Source organism: Bos indicus x Bos taurus, chromosome 9 (assembly GCF_003369695.1).
Source record: "Bos indicus x Bos taurus breed Angus x Brahman F1 hybrid chromosome 9, Bos_hybrid_MaternalHap_v2.0, whole genome shotgun sequence".
Lineage (NCBI taxonomy): Eukaryota > Metazoa > Chordata > Mammalia > Artiodactyla > Bovidae > Bos > Bos indicus x Bos taurus.
The window spans coordinates 15,577,643-15,595,480 of NC_040084.1; the positions used below are offsets into that span (position 1 = coordinate 15,577,643).

The 17,838-nt window shown below is 37.8% G+C and overlaps 1 protein-coding gene across 14 annotated transcripts in view; it reads left to right on the forward strand.

Annotated features, from left to right (window-relative positions):
* The window catches only part of MYO6 (myosin VI), a 162,253-nt gene that overhangs the window by 67,877 nt on the left and 76,538 nt on the right, over positions 1–17,838 (forward strand). For all 14 annotated transcript variants that reach the window (XM_027550964.1, XM_027550966.1, XM_027550968.1 and 11 more), the window contains exons 3-9: positions 902–971; positions 4,221–4,294; positions 7,321–7,450; positions 9,298–9,403; positions 14,510–14,565; positions 17,175–17,272; positions 17,610–17,774. In XM_027550964.1, the coding sequence (XP_027406765.1) occupies positions 902–971; positions 4,221–4,294; positions 7,321–7,450; positions 9,298–9,403; positions 14,510–14,565; positions 17,175–17,272; positions 17,610–17,774 (699 nt within the window). The remainder of the gene's footprint in view (positions 1–901; positions 972–4,220; positions 4,295–7,320; positions 7,451–9,297; positions 9,404–14,509; positions 14,566–17,174; positions 17,273–17,609; positions 17,775–17,838) is intronic.

Here is a 17,838-nt window from a genome sequence, read left to right on the forward strand (position 1 = left end):
ACAAGCAACCTGGATTTTAAGTTTACTCTGTAAACCGTAGAAGTAGCCTTGTCTTATACTGTTGCATATATATTCATATATAGAATTTATATACATTATTCTAAAATCATTGAGCAGCTTTTCCTTAGAGATTTATTTGATATGGATGGTTCGGATATGGATGGTTCGGAACTTCAACCATAGGAGTAATTGCAGTTGTTTGAGAAATAGAAATGTATAAGCAACTATTAGAATGGCATGGAGAAAATTTAATTCTCTTTAGAGGTAATTTGAGATCATTCTTTCTCTCTTACAAGATACTATCTTAATTCTAAAGTTTCTGCCATAACATTTATTTAAACCCAAACTTATTCATAGATATCTGTAATTTTATGTACCTAATAGTTTTGGATACTGTTTATATTTTTGACACATTCCTATAGGAATTTGTGTCTAATGTGTTTTACTCAGACAATAACATTAATTAAATTATAGTCTGTTGGTATATTTGATTGATTGGCTGTTACTTTTTCCTTTTTTAAAACAATAAAATTGCTGTATATATAAACATTAAAATTTTTATTTTTTGAAAAGTTATTGAAAAGCATGCCTGTGTAATGTACTATGCAGTATGTTAGTATTAACATACTTCTTGTTTTGTGCCACTCTTGGTGTTAGAGCACAGGATTTTTTTTATTGATTTCTATTATTGATTTTGCATTCATAATAATAATGGATAATATATTTGACTAAAGTTATCCTGCTTTTGTGTTAAAGACCTGTTGAACAGTAGGATCTGGTATTACATCTTAAGAGCATATTATCGCTGTTATTGCAATGTATGCAGACAATTAAGCTCCTTTGACTTCTTTACCATTTATAAGCTTCTAGTTTAATAAGCTCTTGTTTTGTTTTTTTTTAGACATTTTTGGCACTCATAAACCAAGTGTTTCCTGCAGAAGAGGACAGTAAAAAAGATGTGGAAGATAACTGTAAGCATCCATTTGAAAAGTAGTTCTCATCATAGAAAAGGAAACTGTTCCTTCCAAAAATGTATGAGTGATTATATTACAGGGTACTCTCTATCCTGGTTGAGAAGAAATGTAGCCTTTTGATGTGAAGGTTTCTGTGAATGGAGGAGCCCACAGTCATAGATGCATTGGTCTCTCACACATAAACTTTGGTGAAGGAGTCTCTTGAAAGTCTGTTATCTCAGTTGTGTAAATACAGGGAATGGGAATAATTTATTTACTGTGAAGCCTGAACTAAAGATCTCGTGGGCTTTTGTTTTTTGGAAGAGTTTTTTGAACCTCATCTGGAATCAGATTTTTTTTTTTGGTATATGTGGTTCAGTAATTTGGAATTTGAGTCTAAAACAGCCATGTAATGCCTCTGTTTTAAAGAAAAAACATTAAAAAAATACTATTCAATAAATACCAATTGAAAAAATGATTTCAGAACAGTATATTAAAGTGCAGCATTAGTTTGACTTATAACTGCCTTGGAATTTTTGGTGGAAAAGCAGTAAGCAAAATGAAGCAGTAATCATGTTTCATTTTTTATGTGGCAAGATTTGAGAACCATGTCCAGTTGTCATGGGTTTCATTAAAAGTATCTGACTTTAAAAACCATTTAAAGAAGAGAGGTAAATAAAGGAATGTGTTTTGTCCTTGCTGGTTTTCTCTGGATGCTCACATTTGAGCAAGCCTGCAGGATTCCCATCTAAGATGCGGAATACAAGAGTAATGGTGGGCGTCCAGCGCCCAGATTCTGACTAAGCAGTTAGGAAGCTGGGTGCCTATGGGCAGTTTCTCTCTCTCCTTTGGGCTTCTCTATAGAATGGGAGTAATAATGATTCTGTTTCATACTTAGAGATTATTCATATAAAATGCTTAGCGCAGTGCCTGACCTCTAATAGCCTCTCAGTAAATGGTATCTGTTGTTATTAGGTGTAAGAGACTGGGGGAGAAAAATGTGGAGCTCCCCTCCATTCCAGAATTGCTAGAGAATTTGTCTGATGGGATAATATTTTTCCAATTAGCAGTCAGAACCACAGCAACAGAAAGGAATGAGATTCTGCTGCATCTAAAATGAGAGAGAAAAATTTTTTCTGTTTTAACTTGCTAGGGTATTCAGAATTGGTAACAGTCCTTTTCATGGATCGAGACAGTATTTTCTGGCATTCTGTGGTAAGCTCCACGAAGAAAGGAGAAAGTAGTCCTAGTGGTGATGGGGTAGTGAGGATGGGGAGGTGTTATTTGAGGGATCGTCTTTGAGCTGACCATAAAGGACAGCTAGATTTTTGACATAGAGATGCAGAGGCATGATATTTGAGTTTGATAAATGGTTTAGTCTGCCTGCAAGTCAGACCATATTAAAGAGAGTTATGGAAAATTGTATGAAAAGGTCAGTCGAGTGCCGGTTTACTAAGGGCCTTGAATACTGGACTTGAATATGGACTTTGGTAGTTGATGGAGACCCACTGATAATTTTTGAGGAAGAAAGAGATTTAGTCAGGGCTCTAGTATAGTTATAAGCTTCCCTAGTGGCTTAGTCATCTATGGGGTCGCACAGAGTCGGATACGACTGAAGCGACTTAGCAGCAGTAGCAGCAGCAGTGGCTTAGTAAAGATTCCGCCTGCAGTGCAGGAGATGCAGGAGACCCTGGTTTGAGCCCTGGGTTGCCAGGATCCCCTGGAGAAGGAAGTGACAACCCACTCCAGTACTTTGGCCTGGAAAATTCCATGGACAGAGGAGCCTGGCAGGCTACAGTCCACGCAGTCACAAAGAGTTGGACTCGACTTAGCGACTAAGCCACCAGTAGTGTGGTTAGATGAGAGCCATGAGCAGTCAGGGTTAGAGAGGAGAGAGACTGGGGCAGTAGACAGGCGGGAGGCCCCTGTGATTACAGAAGCAGCGATGAGACCTGCACTGGGCTTGGGGCTGTGGAATTGGAAAGAAAGGAGAGCCATTTCAGAGGCTCAGACTGTGTTAGTTGTGAGTGCCTGCCCTGCGGCGGGTGCTGTGCTGCACTTTATTACATGTGTAAGGACTTGGAAGTGAGTTCAGAGCAAGGAAGGGAGAGGAGGGTCCTCGTATCCACTCGGCTTGCAGAACAGATGAGTGGGGAGTGGTAGTGCTGATGATGGAAACGGAGTGAGTGGGGTAAGAGTGGGCTTGTCTGCCTGAGCGTGTGGTGGAAATGTGAAAATGGAGCTCAGCCAACTGTGGGCTGGGCCAGTAAATCAGGCTGGGAGAATTGAGTGTGTCAGAGTGTTAGTAGAACAGACGTCAGAAAAACAGGATTTCTACCCCGATGCTGCTGTTCTAGTTTAAGACACAATAATTTCTCCAGGATTCTTACTTTGTCATGTCAGCTGTGATGCACTGACTGAACGACCTGTTCCTTTCACATTCTAAAATTGCATCTTTTTTATTTTCTGTGAAATTTTGAGCATCAGATTGGATTAGTGTCATCCACTAATCTTTGTTGTGTCAAAAATGTGTGAAGTCAGCACTCCGTGACTTCCTGGTGGTCCGTGGCTGAGTCCACATGCCCGTGCAGGAAGCCTGGTTCTACCCCTGGGCAGGGAATGAGATCCAGCAGGCCGCAACCAAGACCTGGTGTCTCCCTGTAAACAAACAGTAAATATTGTTAAAAATCAGCACTGTCTAAAGTAGTACTGTCTTTCCACTTGAATCGTGCCTGATTTTTTAGCCAACCTTCCTTACTTCGTGTGTGTGCTTAGTCACTCAGTCGTGCCCGACTCTTTGCGCCCCCGTGCACTATAGCCTCCCAGGCTCCTCTGTCCATGGGAGTTCTCCAGGCAAGAATACTGGACTGGGTTTCCGCAGGTTCCTATCAACTGAGCCACCAGGAAAGCCCTTCTGCAGGGGATCTTCCCGACCCAGGGATCGAACCAGGGTCTCCTGCACTGCAGGTGGATGCTTTGCTAGCTGAGCAACCAGGGAAGCCCTCCTAACTGTGTATTCACCTGATACTCACTGGAGACACTCCTCTTGCTGAAAATTTGTTTAAAAATATCATTATAACATGTACGTAAGCTAGATATATTTTAAATTGGCTTTTGGAGTTTACAGTTACCAGGGAAAAGATGGAATTAAATTTAACCTAACAGGTGAATTTTAGCTTGAGTCCAAGTGATTCAGCTTAAGATGGCATTGTTTTATTTTGCTTTTTTTCTTCAGATATCTAATGATTTACAAACTTTCCATCTCAGGTTCATTAATGTATTTAAATGAAGCCACACTACTCCATAATATCAAAGTTCGATACAGTAAAGACAGAATTTATGTAAGTATTTTACCTGTGGTTTAAGTTTTGTGGGGGTTATTATTTTACATGCCGCTGTTTGATTTTGTTGAGCTTGAAATTTTCTTACCAGGAGATCACACTTGACCTGAGCCTGTTGAATGGAGCCTGAGCTCCATGAGGATGAGGATTTTTTTGTAATTTACTCCTCTTAATTCCAGGGCTTAGACCAGGCATGGTACATAGTACTTAAGAAATATTTTTGAAATGAAATAATGAATTCAGGGCATCATCTAATATTTTTCAGCCTTAAATCTACCCAATTTGGTTATTTAAAAAAGCACTAATTATTTTGAACTTGGATTTTTAAATTTATGGCATACATCTATAGATCTGTTTAATTAATACACTTTCCACATTGTTCTGCAAAACATTTAAGTCCGACTTAAGGCATACATAATGAAATTAAAAATTTGGATGGCAAAAAATGTAAATTAGAATAGAAGGCAATATGTGAGGAAATTTCAGGAACACTGAAATGCTGATCATGAGCCTGAATAGTTGCGATATTTGATTCCAAAGAGAGAACTTTCCTAAAAGCCCAGGATATTTAAAAATGAAAGTCAGTGCTTCTAATGTATTAAAGAGGGTTTGCACCATAGCATTCAGATGAATGCTTAAATGGTGTGTTTTAATGATCATGATTCATTGGGCATGTATGAGGTTTTATTCTAGTTACAGGTTCCTTTGTTGGCTGGAGATAAATTACCCTGCTGTAGCTCTCCTGTTATAAAGATGGGGCTCGTCATTATTTTTGAAAGAAGAAAACACATGGCTTCTTTGACACTTCCTAGATCAAATGACGTTCTTAATTTTTTATATCACTATCAGTTTGCCTAATTGTACTTACTTAATTCTGACTAAATTACCTTTAGTCTTTGCCATCTGTCCAAGTAGTGACAGCTGGGAAATAGAACTAATCTAGTTAGTCTTTTCCAAAAGAATTTACCCTCGCTTATACACAGTATTAAGTCTTTCCTTTTCTCTTTGTTTCCCCCCCCCCAAAAGTCAACTAAATAGTATATTTAAGTTAATATAGATATGGCTATTCTTATTTAGAAATTTATTTGGAAGCAAAATTCATTTAATCAGCAGACTAATGTTGAGTATCTAATGTGTGCTAAATGTTTTAGGTACTAAAATAATAAAGTTTTTAAAGTTTGTTTGTTAAAGCAGTGTAACTTGTAACAGGTCAGTAAAAGCTGATATAGCTGTAACCATCTTTCAGGTAGAACTGGCCACTATTTTTTCTTTACATGTCTACATTACTTGGTGGTAGTGAATCAGTTTTACTTACCTGAGCAAATTTTAATTGTTTTAATATCTTTTTCTTGAAGTTTATACATTTTAAACTACCTTTACAGAATCATCTTACTCAACAAAACAAAATAAAACATTGAGATGGTTGGCTTTTATTTGGAATGATTATGCATAAACTTCTCACCCTGGAATTTTCATTGGTCCATTAATGTTTCCTATGCAACGGCGATGTTCTACTGGCCGACTGTGGCCACTGATAACTGAAGGTTTACATGCAGAATTCATTGTACTTTCATAAAAAGATGAGCACTGCATTTGATCAACAAGTCTCTGCCGAATCACATACCTGATAGAAATAATTACTTATTTGTGAAATTTTAGGTTTTTGTTCCTCATGTATGAGTCTGCATCACTCTGGAGAATTTTAAAATTATTTCTATTTGTTCTGGCGTTCTTTTCCTAAGATGTACATGCAGTTGGGTGTACAACCTCTGTTAGACAGTGGCTGTTTAGCATCACAGCTCTTGTTCGGAAGACCAGTGTTTTCAAAGTTAATGAAAGCCATTAACTGGTGGGTTTTTGCCTAGCCAGTTATGCCTTTTAGTTATAAAACCATTAAATATCAGCAACACACAAGCAGAATGATTATTACTGTAACACAGGTAAGAGAGTGAAGCAGTTCAGAATAGTTTGAGTTGGATATTTTTATACTTCTCATTGACCAGAATTGCCACCGTTCTCCCTTAGACATTTAACATTTTCCTTGGTTACTAAAGTCTCTCTTACTTTCCTTTTGTTTCCCATGGAAAGATTATTAACTGGAATTTATTTTTCACCCCACCCCAGGAAGCAGGTTTGAGAGCATTCACTGAATTTTAGATTAGCAGGCTGAGAGTTTGGGGTTTCCACATCATTTCCCTTCCATAGCTAGAACAGAAGAGAAAAAAATATGGTCCCGTATGCCCTAGTTTGGTCTGCAAACAAAAACCAATTGCTAAACCACAACTCTCTTTCTACCCACAAAGAATTTTATAAATCCTGTTGGTAGCATTTTGTTTTTCTTTTTGGTCTTTTGAAGCCACGGTGAAATTTCACATTTGAAAGGAAGCTTCATTGCTCATCAAACATTTGGCCCATCAGTGTTCTAGGCAATAGTTAGCATATGGTGTTTTGCAAAGGTCTGGGACCAAGTGGTCACTGCAGAGCTAAATCAATCCTAGGTTTTCAGTGATGGGCATAGACCTTGAGGGTTCCGTGATCTATGCTACACTCTTCAGTGAAGAAAGTAGTCTAGACAAGGAGTACAAATAAGCAACATGCAGGCTGTAGGTATAGAGCAGATGTTGTAAGTGGAGTCAGCAGAAGGTGTCTGAAGACGACAGAGGAGTAGAGGCTCAGCTCTGCGCACGTGGATCTGGTGGTGGTGTCTTGAACCTGGGAGGGAGGGTGGAAGGAGTGTGTTTCCTTTGATGCAAAGGGAGGTCAAGAGAGGCGATTTTGATTTTGGATGTGGCAAGTTTTAGATGCCTGTGGGATAAGAAGATGTAAATATTTATTAAGTGTTGAAGAAATACGGGTCCAATAGAGATCAGGGAATGTTGAGGGCTAGAAATGCAGATTTGGGAGTTCTAGTTACAGAGAGAATTGGGGGTGTCTACTTGCTGTATGTTCTTTCTTTTATGAGCTTTGTTTGATCTTAAATGAAAATAATAATTAGAAAATTTAATGTTTACGCTTTTCCCCCTTAGACCTATGTGGCCAACATTCTGATTGCAGTGAACCCATACTTTGACATACCTAAAATCTATTCTTCAGATTCAATAAAGTCGTACCAAGGAAAATCTCTTGGGACGATGCCACCCCATGTGTTTGCAATCGGTAAGTAATTTCGTTATATCTTAATTTTTATTTCAGTTGTACATACTCATTCAGTTTTTCTTTTGGATTAGTAAAAGACACCATGAATCGAATGTATGAAGGCCTGTGTGCACCTGGCTGTGTCACTGTGTTAGGAGCGTGTCGCTCACACAGGGTGGGGAGGAATACTTTTGCTGCTGACTCATGGGGTGGTTGTACCTCGTTACCTTTGTTAAATGCCTGTGTTCTCTTAAGTGCGTCTATCCAGTTGAAAGTAGGTCATAATAAAATGTGACCTAATGTTTTTGTTTGACTCCATCTTTAAAGTGTCCTCCTTCCACAACTAAGAAGGAGGCCTAGACCATTCGCTCTTACTCTTACTTGTGAGCGTGTTACCTCGGCTAGAAGGGGGATGTGAGAACAAACACCTTCCGTGGCATATCCCTCATCAGGGCATTTTAAATTGTAAAGGATGGACAGTGACACATGTTTCATATTTCTGGAGAATCTGCATGGAAGGGCAGCAGCATCTGTCTTTGCCTTTCTTGGGCACTGTCTCTCATCTTGAAGCACTTTAGCTCTGAAAAGCAGAGATAGAGTTGCTTGAGAGGCATTCCCCATAGCTGGTGACTACAAGTACAGAGATGTTAGCTAAGCCTTGAAGTTCAGACATAACCAGCAGTTAAATCGTGACACGTTTTGGTTCAGGTTTTTAGCGCAGTTAGTTTCTCTTTGTACCTGTGTTTTGACTTAACTGGGCTTCACCTCCAGATTTGGCTGCACATGTTCTGGGTGCTGCTAAGCAGAGTGAATATGTGCACCAAGTCCAGTGCAGCTGGTTCTATGATGCTCTGATGGGCATCTGCATGTGTTCTATCAGCTGGCGAAATGGTGAGCAGGTTCATCACTAGACAGAGTTACGTGTTTAAAATGTAGTTGCTTACTACTACTAAAAAGTGTTTACAACGATTCCACAGAATTGAGTGAAACAGATTGCTGATGAATTGGTCAAAGGGATGTGAACAGTCTTGCATGAGTTTGCATTGGGTCCTTAGGGAAAAAGCCATCTGTAGAGCCTTCTTCACTGGTACGGGTAGCACCTGCCTGGGGTGAGAAATAGCTGCCTTATAGGGCCCAACTTGTCAGGACCTCACTTTTAATTAAATTTACTTTAATTTAGTCCACTTGAACAGAATCAAATTGTGCTCATATTGTCTGCAAAGTCCAAAAGATACAGCTTAAATTGTTGGAGGATAATGAAGATAGTTAAAAATTGTATGTATAAATAATGGCATCTCTAAACAATTGAAAGCAGTTAATTTTTCCGTTTTTGAAATGTTGGTAAATTCTGCAAGATGTTTATGTTTAATGGTAGAATTACAGGAGGGAAAAAAAAGCACCACAGATCTGTTGTGCAGTTGTGTTTTCTTTTTTTCTCCTGCAGAAATTTTAGCTGCCAGATTTCTTAATTGTTAGCTTGTTACTTTTTGTTTAATTCTCTGGGGATGTCATTAGTTATGTATAGTGAGCATTTTTCATCTCTCTGAAAATATGTTCTGGTATTAGGAAAAGCTGAGCCACTGCTCATAATATGGAGACATTCTAGTGCAAATACAAGAGTTGTTTATTTGGATTTCATATCAGTTAGCTGTCAGTATAATTGTAGAGAATATTTAAAGTATATACTTATAGAGATGTTTTGAGTACTTTCAAATGATTTTATTTAAAAATTTTGGTAACTGTAAATACACATTTATAATTTCTTTGAGCGCAAGTGCTTTTTGTTAGTAAATGGACTTTCTATCATTTGGAAATTTTTATTTAATACTTTGTTCCTCACTAACAGTGTGGTATTCTTTTGTCTCCAGCTGATAAGGCTTTTCGAGACATGAAGGTGCTCAAGATGAGTCAGTCCATCATTGTATCTGGAGAATCAGGAGCTGGCAAAACGGAAAATACAAAATTTGTTCTAAGGTGAGGAATATTTAGCTGACCTAAAATGTTTTGAACAAGTTGGCTATTTTTAGTTGTGGTAAAAAATATACAGCATAACATTTACCATTTTCAATATTTCTAAGTGTACAGTTCAGTAGTGCTGAGTACATTCACATTGTTGTTCAGCCAATGTCCAGAACTTCTCATCTTGCAAAACTAAAATCCTATACCCTTTAAACAACTCTGCATTCCCCCTGACCAACCCAAATGCCAGGCAACCACTGTTCTTACTTCCTGCCTTTTTGATACTACTCTGGACACCTCATGTAGGTGAAATGTACAACTTTTTATTTTTCTGTGACTGGTTTTCCCCCATTAGCATGATGTCCTCAAAGTTCATCCATGTTGAGGCATGTGTTAGAATTTTCCTAATTTTTAAGGAGTAATATTCTGTCATGTTTATATATCACATCTGTTTATCCATTCACTCATCAGTGGGCACTGGGGTTGCTTCCGTCTCTTGATTCTTGTGAAGAGTGTTGCCTTGAACATGATATGAACAAAGAGTTACAAAGATCTCCTTGAGATTTGACCAGATTAACCTTGCATATTTTGCATGCTTTATGACATAGTTTGAAATGGTGGGCTCTGTTTCTGTTACAAAAACAGGCACCTTATGTGGAAGCTAAGCTGGAGATTTTTGAAATCTAGCTCTGACATGGTATTCTCAGGAGGATCCTAGAGGAGACCAGTGCTGGTTAGGCAAAGGGAAATCTCCAACCATTCCTTCAAAATCCAACCATTACATTCTGTTTTCAATATTCCTGCTATTAGAGTGGTCAGAATAATTTTTTACCTTAAGTTTATGATGACTGACCTTGTTTCTACCTTCCCGCAGCCCTCCTCCCAGTGTCAAAGATAAATATTTCTATGTGTAATGTATATCATATTTCAGATACAATAGTTGGTTAAAATCAGAATGTTCCCAAAGAGTTCTAAAAAAATAATGCTGATTTAGATGTCAAAAACCATCCAAATAGGATTTTAAATATCAGAAAAGCTATAATAGAATAGTAGGTACATTTAAATACAAATTTATAATATTTAAGTGAGCCATTCCAGTACATGATTCAGGTTTCAATGTTAGATGTGTTAAATAATATTAAAATTAGAAATATAGGCTGCCAGTTCAAGATGGCAGTATAGAAGGACATACACTCATCTCCTCCTGCAAGAGCACCAAACTTGCAGCAATTGTGGAAAAACCATCGACAGGCAGAAGGACATTGGAACCCACCAAAAAAGATACCCTATGTCCAGAGACAAAGAAGAAGCCACAGTGAGACAGTGGGAGGGGCACAATCACAAGAAAATAAAATCCCATTCCTGCCAGGTAGGTGACCCACAAACTGGAGAAAAATAATACTGAAGAAGTTCTCCCACTGTTGTGAAAGTTCTCAACACCACGTTAGGCTACCCAGCCTGGGGACCTGCCAAAGAGACTGGGAATCCCCAGAGAATCTGACCTTGAAGGCCAGGGGGATTTGATTATAGGACTTCCATGGGACTGGGGCGAACAGACTTCAGTCTTCGAGGGCACAAAGTCTCACATGCACCAAGACCCAGAGGAAAGGAGCAGTGACCCCAGGGGAGATCGAACTAAAACGACCTGCTAGTGTTGGAGGGTCTCCTGTGGAGGTGTCAGTCGGCAAGGGCTCATCACAGAATCAGGAGCACTGACAGCCACAGTCCTGGAAGGTCCCCCATGGCATAGCCCTCTTAGAGGTTACCATTAACCCTGCTCTAAAGTCCATGGACACCAGGGCTGGGTCTTCTTAGGCCAAACAACTGTCAGGGAGGGAATGTAACTCCACCCATCAGCAGATAATTGGATTAAAGCTTTACTGAGCAAGGCCCTGCCCATCAGAGCAAGACCCAGCATTTCCCATCACCATTCCCTCCAATCAGGAGGCTTACACAAGCCTCTTAGCTTCCTCCATCAGAGGGCAGACAGAAGAAGCAAGAAGACACAGCAGCTAAAACAAAGACCACATTACAGGATGAAAAAGCAGAAAGTTGTGTTCCAGATGAAGGGACAGAATAAAACCCCAGAAAAACAACTAAATGAAGTGGAGATAGGCAACCTTCCAGAAAAAGAATTCAGAATAATGATAGTGAAGATGATCCAGGATATTGGGAAAACAGTGGAGAAGATGCAAGAAATGTTTACCAAAGATCTAGAAGAACAAACAAACAGATAAATAATACACTAGAAGGAATCAGTAACAGAATAGCTGAGGCAGAAGAATGGATAAATGACCTGGAAGACAGAATGATGGAAGTCACTGCCAGAAAACAGAAGATAGAAAAAAGAATGAAAAGAAATAAAGACAGCCTAAGAGACCTCTAGGACAACCTTAAAGACAACACCATTCACATTATAGGGGTCCCAGAAGAAGAAGAGAGAAAGGACCTGAGAAAATATTTGAAGACATAATAGCTGAAAATTTCCCCAACATGGGAAAGGAAATAGTCAACCAAGTCCAGGAACACAAAGAGTCCCAGGTAGGATCAGCACATAGTAATCAAACTGACAAAAATTAAAGACAAAGATAAAATATTAAAAGGGAAAAATAACAAATAGCACACAAGGGAATTCCCATCAGGCTATCAGTTGATTTTTCAACAGAAACTCTGCAAGCCAGAAGGGAATGGCACGATACATTTAAAGTGATAAAGGGAAGAACCTACAACCAAGAATACTCTACCCAGCAAGACTCTCCTTCAGATTTGATGGAGAAATCAAAAGCTTTCCAGATAAGCAAAAGTTAAGAGAATTCAGCACCACCACATGAGCTTTGGCCTTAAGGTGGCTCCGAGGTTAAAGCATCTGCCTAAATGCGGGAGACTTGGGTTCCATCCCTGGGTTGGGAAGATCCCCTGGAGAAGGAAATGGCAACCCACTCCAGTATTCTTGCGTGGAGAATCCCATGGATGGAGGAGCCTGGTGGGCTACAGTCCATGGGGTTGCAAAGAGTTGAACACGACTGAGCTATTAACACTAACACTAACACTAACTAACACGAGCTTTACCACAATGCTAAAGGAACTGCTCTGGGCAGGAAACACAAGCAAGGAAAAGACCTACAGAAAATAAACCACAAACAATTAAGAAAACAGTAATAGGATCATAGATACTGATAATTACCTTAAATGTAAATAGATTAAATGCACCAACCGAAAGACATAGACTGGCTGGGCCGATGAAAACATGTATACATGTATACACTTCCACTTACGCATCATTCTGCTCGACTCCCCCAAATTGTATATAATTATTTTATAATGTTAGGTTAATCATGTTTCCATTATGACTTACAATTATTTTTTATTTTTTGTCTGGCTATTGATTGTGAAAACTGATAAACATCTTTTACTATTGCTATGTAACTATTACTCAGTACTATTTGTATTATGATTGGTGAACAGAAAAATAATAGAACTCTATATCACCAGAACTATGGTTTAATAGAAAAACCTGTAATCACTTTAAAATCCAGATACATAGCAGAATTATCTTGGAATTTGTTGAAAAATACAAATGCCTAGATATTGCCTCTTTTTTCTCCAGAGCCCCAGATATGTTTCTAATAAGCAGCCATGTTTAAAAACAACTCTATTATATGATGATATATTATTTTTATCTAGTTCGTTTCACTTTTTCTGTTTCATATTCAGTGCTCCCATTTCATTTAGTTTATGTTTTCCAGTTTTTCCACATCTTGTTTTTCTTTTGATGTTCTTTCTCAAGTCTTTAGCAAGTGTAGTAGAAAAGCTTTTATATAAATATATATATATATATATATATATATAAATAATAGAGAAGGCAATGGCACCCCACTCTAGTACTCTTGCCTGGAAAATTCCATGGACAGAGGAGCCTGGTAGGCTGCAGTCCATGGGATCACTGAGAGTCGGACACGACTGAGTGACTTCACTTTCACTTTTCATTTTAATGCATTGGAGGAGGAAATGGCAACCCACTCCAGTGTTCTTGCCTGGAGAATCCCAGGGACGGGGGAGCCTGGTGGGCTGCCGTCTATGGGGTCGCACAGAGTCGGACACAACTGAAGTGACTTAGCAGCATATGTAAATAATATATATATTTCAGAAAACTTATGAATTTTTGCCTAAAAATTTTATGACAGTTTGATCCCTCTTAGTATCACTTAGTATGACTAGAATGCTAGATTTCTAATTAAAAAAATAGATATGCAATAAACAACAAAGGTTGACTTTATAGCAAAGGGAACTCTAGTCAATACACACTGAGGAAACCAGAAGGGAAAGAGACACGTGTACCCCACTGTTCATCGCAGCACCGTTTATAATAGCCAGGACATGGAAGCAACCTAGATGTCCATCAGCAGATGAATGGTTAAGAAAGCTATGGTACATATACACAATGGAGTATTACTCAGCCATTAAAAAGAATACATTGGAATCAGTTCTAATGAGGTGGATGAAACTGGAGCCTATTATACAGAGTGAAGTAAGCCAGAAAGAAAAACACCAATACAGTATACTAACACATATATATGGAATTTAGAAAGATGGTAACAATAACCCTGTATACAAGACAGCAAAAGAGACACTGATGTATAGAACAGTCTTTTGGACTCTGTGGGAGAGGGAGAGGGTGGGATGATTTGGGAGAATGGCATTGAAATACGTATAATATCATATATGGAATGAGTCACCAGTCCAGGTTCGATGCACGGTACTGGATGCTTGGGGCTGGTGCACTGGGACGACCCAGAGGGATGGTATGGGGAGGGAGGAGGGAGGAGGGTTCAGGATGGGGAACACATGTATACATGTGGTGGATTCATTTCGATATTTGGCAAAACCAATACAATAGTGTAAAGTTTAAAAATAAAATATAAAAAAATAATCTATAATGGAAAATAATTTCAAAAATAATATGTATATATGTATAACTGAATCACCTTGCTATGCACTGGAATCATTGTAAATCAACTGTACTTCAATAAAATGTATAAAGAAAAATATTTTTAAAAAGCCATATAATGCATGCAATATCACTGTCATCTAACTTTTTTTTTTATCCTGTATTTTAAACAGGTATCTGACTGAATCCTATGGATCCGGTCAAGACATTGATGATAGAATTGTTGAAGGTGATAGAACTTTTTAAATTCTTATTTTTTATTGTTAGATATGTACTGAAATTAAGAAGAATCCTCTAAGTAGTCTGGAATGTTCTCACAGAGATCAGAAAACTCCAATCTCTTACAAATCTTTGCTCCGTTTTTATCTTGTCATTTACTTAATGTCGTTTTTCCCCTGACTCCATGTACACACTAAGAGGGCAGAGATTTTATAGATTCAGAATCCCTGGAATAGTACCTGATACATGGCATGTGCATTATCATTTATGGAGCTGTGAGTGAGTGAAAGGAATACATGAAGCCTTCTGGCCTCCTGTGCATTTTGTTGACCTTGTTTTAGTAAAGGAAAAAAGGAGAGGGTTATTTGGAATTGAGGTGCTGGGGGAAATCATTTTAACAAAAGAGTACACTTGGAAGGCAAGAGGCTGTATGTTGATTTCCTTAAGCAGTCAGTGTCTGTATACCCCTAGACAGTCGTTCCATACCCTGTTTGGACTCTGCTGGTCCAGGCAAGTCTGCAGTAGCCTCCGGAGCACAGGTGCCTCTCTGGTCTCCCCTCCTCTAATCTATTCTCTGTGTGGAAGTTAGAATGATCTGTTTTGCTCTAAGCTCTTTATTGGCTTCATATGTCTCTCAGGGTTAAACCTTGCTCTTTGTGGCCAGGTACCTGCCTCTTCTGGTCTGATTGAGTCATTTTTCCTGTGAATCCTCATGCTTTAGTCACATTGGTCTCCTTGTAGTTCTTTGAGGTGTTTCAGGCCTCCTTGACACGTCCCTCACCACTTCCTCACTTTTTCCTACCAGACTGCTGCTGCTGCTGCTGCTAAGTCGCTTCAGTCGTGTCCGACTCTGTGCGACCCCACAGATGGCAGCTCACCAGGCTCCCCCATCCTACCAGACACTCAGTATTTAATAATGATGATGATATTGACATGTGTGGGGTCCATTAGGTGTTGTCTGATTTGCTTAAAATGGGTTACCTAACTTACATCTTCACAGAATACAAGGTAGGTAATGTTTTATCCCTGCTCCACAGATGAAAAACTAAGGTAAAAAGAGTCTAAGTGACTTTCTGAGGAGTAAATAGCTCATCAGTTGTGGAGAAGGGACATAAAGACAGACATCTTAATTGCATAATCTACTAAGTGCTCTTTTTAATACTCCTGACATTTAAAAAAAATTTTTTTAGTTGAATAAAGATTTGTCAGGAGCCTTCATGCATTTTACTAGATCATGGCAGGCAGAAGTTACATACACTTTTTCACAATTATGTAAAATATCCATGTACATGAATATAAATTCTACTCTAATAAACATTTTTAAAGTTTACATCAATAAGATTTTTCATATTTCTTGATATAAATAATTTTCTAATTTTATGTACAGTTCTCACTGAGGTATGGTGACACACCAAAGTATAATCGCAGTAAAGTGCCTTTAGTGAGAGAATTGTCGTTTAAAATTGAATGAGTAAATAAAAACAAATTAGGGATTAATTTAATGAAATACTAATCAATATTCCGACTTGATTATGTGAGGCACAGATTCACTTGTGAGTTGGATCTAAGCCTAGTTTCTGTCATGGGAACACACTGTGTGATGTGTAACAGGCTGTAGTTGAGGACCAGTGGAAAGGGTTATTCCACATTTTCCTCCAGCCCCTTATTGGAGGATAGTGTATGTTAACTGGCAGGACCATAGACATCTTGAAGTGACATACATGCTAACATTTCTTTCAGTTTTAGTACTTTCTTACTTATTTTAGCAAGTGAAGCAACCTGGGAGTGATCTTTAACTGGATTTGGAGACTAGTTAAGCTTTCTACTGTGGACAGACAAAGAGAAATGGACTTTAGACTATTTCATAACAAATATTCGAGCAATAAACATATGAAGCAGTTTATGAGATTGTTGAAGGAATGTGTGAGTAAGAGTGACACTAATCTGGTATAATTATAGTTGAGACTATGGGGAGTACATGAATGGACTCTAGTAACTCTTTCAGTAGTGTAGAGTGTATGTGTGTGTGAGAGAGACATTCTAAAATGAAGACAATTAAAATTTTACATTTGTTCATTGGTATTTCAAAAATTATTGTTCTGAGAACCTTTTGTAGGTAATTCTATAAACTGAATTTGTTAGGTTTTGTTGGATGTGCATGTATGTTAAATCTGGAGGTTATGTTAATATATATATTTAAAAGTAGGTCAACTAATAACATTTTGCCTGTATTTTATCATAGGAGGTTTGCTGTTTTCTGCTCATGTAGGGCTGATGTGGAAACTATAAAAATATTTAGAGAGTAATTTTTAAAGTTGAGCTATAAATTTTGTAATCTAATGACTTTTGAAAATTTCATCTTTGTCATAACACTTATATTTTCTTTTGATAAATTTTGAATAAATTTTCCATCTCTTGTGCTTTAATAGGGCCTGACATAAGGGAAGTCAAGAAATATTTGTGGGATTTGACATTACAAGTGAATTCATTCATGTTAGTTTTTTGAGAATATTTTTCTAGTTATATGTATTTATTAATAAATGGAAACACTATGTATATTACTTTGTAATTTTCCTTCATGTTAATTTTTATGGCATATTTTCATTTCTTTTTTAATAGCTAACCCACTCTTAGAAGCTTTTGGAAATGCAAAGACTGTTCGCAACAATAATAGTAGTCGATTTGGGAAATTTGTAGAAATACATTTCAATGAAAAGGTAAGTGAGTGAGTTTTGGGTTAATATATTTGGGAAGTGTTTTTGGAAAAAGCAAAAAGTCTTGATAGAATTGATAGTGTACTTGAACTCATGGCAAATATGTTAAAATTTTTCTCTTACTATTAGATATTTGGGAGAATATATATGTTCACTGTGATCTCTGTAAATTCTAAAGCTTATGTTTTTTTAATAGTTATGTGTTTTTCCCCTTTATTTGATAAATATTGCAACCTCTTTGATAGACAAATGGTTATTAGGAAAGATAGTTTGACACTGGTAGGTTATACTTTAAGACTTCAGATGCAAAACCATAATTTCTCTCTGTTTTGTTTTCTAGAGTTCAGTTGTTGGAGGATTTGTTTCACATTATCTTCTAGAGAAATCTAGGATCTGTGTTCAAGGCAAAGAGGAAAGGAATTATCATATCTTTTATAGGTTATGTGCTGGTGCTTCTGAAGATATTAGGGAAAGACTTCATTTGAGCTCTCCAGATAATTTTCGGGTAGGTTGGATGAAAAGAAATTTCATACAGTTTTTGCAAATTGAATTGTCTTCTATTCTAAAAC